General features: G+C 52.8%; 1 protein-coding gene across 1 annotated transcript; it reads left to right on the forward strand.

The window, feature by feature from the left end:
• Positions 1 to 3,623: 3,623 nt before the first annotated feature.
• On the forward strand, positions 3,624 to 6,092 carry LOC123746248 (nascent polypeptide-associated complex subunit alpha, muscle-specific form-like). Its single transcript, XM_069315050.1, has 2 exons — positions 3,624 to 4,251; positions 5,443 to 6,092. The coding sequence occupies exons 1-2, from the start codon at positions 3,624 to 3,626 to the stop codon at positions 6,090 to 6,092; spliced, it is 1,278 nt and encodes a 425-aa protein (XP_069171151.1).
• The last annotated feature ends 1,691 nt before the right edge of the window (positions 6,093 to 7,783 follow it).

The raw sequence follows: 7,783 nt of genomic DNA on the forward strand, positions 1-7,783 counted from the left end.
ACCCACCACCACCTCCCAGGTACCACACCTACACCCACCACCACCACCCAGGTACCACACCTACACCCACCACCACCACCCAGGTACCACACCTACACCCACCACCACCACCCAGGTACCACACCTACACCCACCACCACCACCCAGGTACCACACCTACACCCACCACCACCACCCAGGTACCACACCTACACCCACCACCACCACCCAGGTACCACACCTACACTCACCACCACCACCCAGGTACCACATCTACAACCACTACCACCACCCAGGTACCACACCTACACCCACCACCACCACCCAAGTACTACACCTACACCCACCACCACCACCCAGGTACCACACCTACACCTTATCACCACAACCCAGGTACCACACCTACACCCACCACCACCCAGGTACCACACCTACACACCACCACCTCGCAGGTACCACACCTACACACCACCACCACCCAGGTACCACATCTACAACCACCACCACCTCCCAGGTACCACACCTACACTCACCACCACCACCCAGGTACCACATCTACAACCACCACCACCTCCCAGGTACCACACATACACCCACCACCACCACCCAAGTACTACACCTACACCCACCACCACCACCCAGGTACCACACCTACACCTTATCACCACCACCCAGGTACCACACCTACACCCACCACCACCCAGGTACCACACCTACACACCACCACCTCGCAGGTACCACACCTACACACCACCACCACCCAGGTACCACACCTACACCCACCACCACCCAGGTACCACACCTACACCCACCACCACCCAGGTACCACACCTACACCCACCACCACCTCCCAGGTACCACACCTACACCCACCACCACCACCCAGGTACCACACTTACACCACCACCACCACCCAGGTACCACACCTGCACCCACCACCACCTCCCAGGTACCACACCTACACCCACCACCACCACCCAGGTACCACACCTACACCTTATCACCACCTCCCAGGTAGTACACCTACACCCACCACCACCACCCAGGTACCACACCTACACCCACCACCACCTCCCAGGTACCACACTTACACCCACCACCACCACCCAGGTACCACACCTACACCCACCACCACCCAGGTACCACACCTACACCACCACCCAGGTACCACACCTACACCCACCACCACCACCCAGGTACCACACCTACACCACCACCACCCAGGTACCACACCTACACCCACCACCACCACCCAGGTACCACACCTACACCCACCACCACCACCCAGGTACCACACCTACACCACCACCACCCAGGTACCACACCTACACCCACCACCACCACCCAGGTACCACACCTACACCACCACCACCCAGGTACCACACCTACACCACCACCACCCAGGTACCACACCTACACCCACCACCACCACCCAGGTACCACACCTACACCCACCACCACCTCCCAGGTACCACACCTACACACCACCACCACCCAGGTACCACACCTACACCCACCACCACCTCCCAGGTACCACACCTACACCCACCACCACCTCCCAGGTACCACACCTACACCCACCACCACCACCCAGATACCACACCTACACCCACCACCACCACCCAGGTACCACACCTACACCCACCACCACCACCCAGATACCACACCTACACCCACCACCACCTCCCAGGTACCACACCTACACCCACCACCACCACCCAGGTACCACACCCACACCCCCACCACCACCCAGGTACCACACCTACACCCACCACCACCACCCAGGTACCACACCTACACCACCACCACCACCACCCAGGTACCACACCTACACCCACCACCACCACCCAGGTACCACACCTACACCACCCCACCACCGCACAATCAGTATTCAGGTAGAGGTGCGCGTGGTGTGGAAGTTCAGGTTACCGGTCAGTGATCATGACTTCTGATTATAGACATTACTCGGTGTGATAGGCCCATCAGTCTTCCCCGGCCCGGGGTATGGCCCAGCCTGACCGCTGCTCTGTCAGGCTGGGAGGGCGGGAGAGAGGGAGAGGCTAGTCTTTCCGGGGCTAGCCTAGCCCCGTTCCCCAAGGAATTAGCCCCCAAAAATCTATATATAAATAGTCTGCTGTCTAGGTGCAGATAGCCTATCCCTCGTCAAAGAGGGGGACGGTCACCACCAGTGAAAACTTTCACTGTTTATTAATTACTGAAAACTCTCATTAACCTCACAATACTCTACCACATGCTGCTTTAAGTTAACTCTGAGGCTCCACACAGGCAAGAGACGAGCTTCACATACTAGACACAAGAGGTAGAGTCTACGATCTCTTGAAGGTACAACTTCAGACTGCACCTGAGGACCCAGATCATGTGCTTCAGTGAGCAACCCCAGGGTCCCAGCTTATATGGTCTACAACCCCAGGGTCCCAGCTTATATAACCTCCAACCCCAGGGTCCCAGTTTATATGACTTCCAACCCCAGGGTCCTAGCTTATATGGTCTACAACCCCAGGGTCCCAGCTTAAATGGCCTACAACCCCAGGGTCCCAGCTTATATGGCCTACAACCCCAGGGTCCCAGCTTAAATTGCCTACAACCCCAGGGTCCCAGCTTAAATGGCCTACAACCCCAGGGTCCTAGCTTATATGGTCTACAACCCCAGGGTCCCAGCTTAAATGGCCTACAACCCCAGGGTCCCAGCTTATATGGTCTACAACCCCAGGGTCCTAGCTTATATGGTCTACAACCCCAGGGTCCCAGCTTATATGGTCTACAACCCCAGGGTCCCAGCTTAAATGGCCTACAACCCCAGGGTCCCAGCTTATATGGCCTACAACCCCAGGGTCCTAGCTTATATGGTCTACAACCCCAGGGTCCCAGCTTAAATGGCCTACAACCCCAGGGTCCCAGCTTATATGGTCTACAACCCCAGGGTCCCAGCTTATATGGCCTACAACCCCAGGGTCCTAGCTTATATGGTCTACAACCCCAGGGTCCCAGCTTAAATGGCCTACAACCCCAGGGTCCCAGCTTATATGGTCTACAACCCCAGGGTCCTAGCTTATATGGCCTACAACCCCAGGGTCCTAGCTTATATGGCCTTCAACCCCAGGGTCCTAGCTTATATGGCCTTCAACCCCAGGGTCCTAGCTTATATGGCCTTCAACCCCAGGGTCCTAGCTTATATGGCCTACAACCCCAGGGTCCTAGCTTATATGGCCTTCAACCCCAGGGTCCTAGCTTATATGGCCTTCAACCCCAGGGTCCTAGCTTATATGGCCTACAACCCCAGGGTCCCAGCTTATATGGCCTTCAACCCCAGGGTCCTAGCTTATATGGCCTACAACCCCAGGGTCCCAGCTTATATGGCCTTCAACCCCAGGGTCCTAGCTTATATGGCCTACAACCCCAGGGTCCTAGCTTATATGGCCTTCAACCCCAGGGTCCTAGCTTATATGGCCTACAACCCCAGGGTCCTAGCTTATATGGCCTACAACCCCAGGGTCCCAGCTTATATGGTCTACAACCCCAGGGTCCTAGCTTATATGGTCTACAACCCCAGGGTCCTAGCTTATATGGCCTACAACCCCAGGGTCCTAGCTTATATGGTCTACAACCCCAGGGTCCCAGCTTAAATGGCCTACAACCCCAGGGTCCCAGCTTATATGGTCTACAACCCCAGGGTCCTAGCTTATATGGCCTACAACCCCAGGGTCCTAGCTTATATGGCCTTCAACCCCAGGGTCCTAGCTTATATGGCCTTCAACCCCAGGGTCCTAGCTTATATGGCCTACAACCCCAGGGTCCTAGCTTATATGGCCTTCAACCCCAGGGTCCTAGCTTATATGGCCTACAACCCCAGGGTCCTAGCTTATATGGCCTACAACCCCAGGGTCCTAGCTTATATGGCCTACAACCCCAGGGTCCCAGCTTATATGGCCTTCAACCCCAGGGTCCCAGCTTATATGGCCTTCAACCCCAGGGTCCTAGCTTATATGGCCTACAACCCCAGGGTCCTAGCTTATATGGCCTTCAACCCCAGGGTCCTAGCTTATATGGCCTTCAACCCCAGGGTCCTAGCTTATATGGCCTTCAACCCCAGGGTCCTAGCTTATATGGCCTACAACCCCAGGGTCCTAGCTTATATGGCCTTCAACCCCAGGGTCCTAGCTTATATGGCCTACAACCCCAGGGTCCCAGCTTACAAGGCCTACAATTGTGTCTTTCTTACTTTGACAAGTAATATAGCTGCTATAGAAACAAGTGTGTTATTAAGCACTTAAGCGCTGAAGATGATTGGGGTGCTTTTACAAGCTCAGGTTATAGTTACATCACATACATTGTATAACTAATGTATTATAGTCAATCTTGGGTACAAGTCCAATATATCATCAAGTGTTCCAGTACTCGTATAGTAATTACAGAGTTCAGCATACCTTAGCCCAGGAGGGCGAATGTCAGTCAGTATGGGACATTCTACAATATAATGTTCAAGAGAGTGCATGTTTTCTCTTTCACAAAGTTGACACATTGTGCACTCGACACTTTCACAAAGTTGACACATTGTGTACTGGACACTTTCACAAAGTTGACACATTGTGTACTGGACACTTTCACAAAGTTGACACATTGTGTACTCGATATTTGGGTTTTGAGAAAGCTGCCAGATACGTCTATATCCCAGGCGTATTCTGGCCACTATAACATCACATTGCCGGGTTCTTGTTCTATTAGTCCCATATGTGAATGTCTCCTCACGATATCTATCATAATATTTAATGATACAACTTTCAGGTCTTTGTGAATTTGTTAGGTCGGTGAGATTTTCATTAGATATTTAAGTATTCTCTTTGTCACTGCTAATGAAACACCCATATCAATTTCTACCACTGGTTTTCTGCAGGCTGACTTAGCAAGCATATCAACAGTGTCATGTCTTGAGATGCCAACATGTGATGGTATCCATAGGAATTTAATCTCAAATCTGTTTTCTTTAGCAGCTAAAACATTCATTCGAATATCACTGACTATTTTCTGGGTGTCACTACTATGTGCGTTCAGTGCCAGGAGTGCACTCTGCGAGTCACAGTATATAAGTCCACTGCCTTTGTCTTTTAAAAATTCAGTGACAAGGTATATTCCTGCAAGTTCAGTTTGAGTTGTACTTGCCCAGTCATTAGTAGGAGGTATGGGAAACACCGCTCACACGACCAGCCTCACCGCGCCTCAGCCTCACCGCGCCTCAGCCTCACCGCGCCTCAGCCTCACCGCGCCTCAGCCTCACCACGCCTCAACCTCACCACGCCTCAGCCTCACCGCGCCTAAGCCTCACCGCGCCTCAGCCTCACCGCGCCTAAGCCTCACCACGCCTCGGCCTCACCGCGCCTCAACCTCACCACGCCTCAACCTCACCACGCCTCAACCTCACCACGCCTTAGCCTCACCGCGCCTCAGCCTCACCGCGCCTCAGCCTCACCGCGCCTAAGCCTCACCACGCCTCAGCCTCACCGCGCCTCAACCTCACCACGCCTCAACCTCACCACGCCTCAACCTCACCACGCCTCAGCCTCACCACGCCTCAACCTCACCACGCCTCAGCCTCACCGCGCCTCAGCCTCACCACGTCTCAGCCTCACCACGCCTTAGCCTCACCACGCCTTAGCCTCACCGCGCCTCAGCCTCACCACGCCTCAGCCTCACCCCGCCTCAGCCTCACCGCGCCTCAGCCTCACCACGCCTCAGCCTCACCACGCCTCAGCCTCACCGCGCCTCAGCCTCACCGCGCCTCAGCCTCACCCCGCCTCAGCCTCACCGCGCCTCAGCCTCACCACGCCTCAGCCTCACCACGCCTCAGCCTCACCGCGCCTCAGCCTCACCACGCCTCAGCCTCACCACGCCTCAGCCTCACCGCGCCTCAGCCTCACCGCGCCTCAGCCTCACCGCGCCTCAGCCTCACCGCGCCTCAGCCTCACCACGCCTTAGCCTCACCGCGCCTCAGCTTCACCACGCCTCAGCCTCACCACGCCTTAGCCTCACCACGCCTTAGCCTCACCGCGCATCAGCTGAGAGGAAGGAAGCCCGCCCGTTCCCTACCTGTGGGCTAGCTTGGTCAAACTTATCGTCCAGCAAACACTCAAACCTCTAATACAATATTTAATGAGAAAATGCGCCAGGGCTGTGAGGTGGGCGCGAACCTACGACTCCTGCATTACCAGTCGCATTCTCTACCACTGGACCACCATGGACTTGTAAAAGTCATACAACTGTATTTCTACTGAAATCACAGGAAGTGTGGAGGCGGCTACTGAAGCCAGTAAGAGTGTTTGCGTATGACCCACAAGCACTCCGGTGGAAGGCCACAGTGGTCCTATACCTTACGTCCCAACTTCACAAACACAGGCCTTGGGACGCGAACAAGGGGAGACAGGTGGAAGCTGAGTACCCAAATGAGCCACAGAGGCGTTAGAAAGAACTTTTTCAGTGTCAGAGTAGTTAGTAAATGGAATGCATTAGGCAGTGATGTGGTGGAGGCTGACTCCATACACAGCTTCAAATGTAGATATGATAGAGCCCAATAGGCTCAGGAATCTGTACACCAGTTGATTGACGGTTGAGAGGCGGGACCAAAGAGCCAGAGCTCAACCCCCGCAAGCACAATTAGGTGAGTACAGAATCTGTTGTTCCCAGTAGCTGAATCTTAAAAAAACTGTCGGAAATGTCCAACACCCCAAGTATTAAATACTGGCATTATACGATAAATGCGTTATGTCAAGATATTAATGTTACTAATCCCTAGCATTATACGTTTGAATACGTTATGTCAATATTGTTTCACCAATTCCTAGCACAGCAAGAAAATTCGTTGTGTTAGTAAATTAAAATTACTGATAATATTCGCATCCAGGAAAACGCCGAAACTTTCCTACTGTCGATGGCGGACGGTTGCGTCAGCCAGCCAGCCGACAACATGGGTTGATGAATCTTATCTAACTCTCATTAAACTTAAGCCGCATATTGATTTTATTAACATTTGCTATTTAAATTAGGATTACCAAGAATAAGGTCGTATTTCCATTCCCCAGTAAATGTTTGCATCCGTGTAAAAATAGTCAGAAACCAAAGTCACGTTTCGTAAATCACACAAACTCTACGAGCCAGTGTTAAGAACAAAGGAAATTGTTCTCTAGATTTTATAGTAAATTATTCATGTGAAAATTGACGTTAACTAAATACAGTCCTTGAATAACTTAAAGTAAACAGTGACTTATTTACTGGCACGCACCGCGGAGCTCAACGTAAGGAGGGGGAGAGAGGCCCACCAGAGGCGCAAGAGATCCCCACACGACAACACGCTTCTCGACGTTCTCCATCTGATCCCACCGGAGCCAGCCGTTATCATAGTCGAATATTGGAACATCCGTCGCATTAGACCTCCCACACTTTGATGCTAGCTCCACACATCACTGCACAGTGTATCCGGTCGGTTTAGAGCTCGATATTAGGTAAAGTGGCCACATAACCTAGATAAGAGATTAATCAACCGGTCATGCTGTAAGGGATCTGAATTACCAAAGTGAGTGTAGGTCAAATTACAGGGTTATTTCTTTAATGGAACTTTATCATGGAAATGTTAGTGCTGCATGAGCTACAGTGTATTAATTCCATAGTGATCAGCAACTGGGTCCAGCCGTCTCAGATTTACGGGTTTCACGTGGACGCGAGGCTTCCTCCCACGAGGCGATGATAAAACTGATTCACGAGAGCTTCGTCTGATGTCCCTTAACTAAATCAACTT

This window comes from Procambarus clarkii, chromosome 80 (assembly GCF_040958095.1).
Source record: "Procambarus clarkii isolate CNS0578487 chromosome 80, FALCON_Pclarkii_2.0, whole genome shotgun sequence".
Taxonomy (NCBI): Eukaryota; Metazoa; Arthropoda; class Malacostraca; order Decapoda; family Cambaridae; genus Procambarus; species Procambarus clarkii.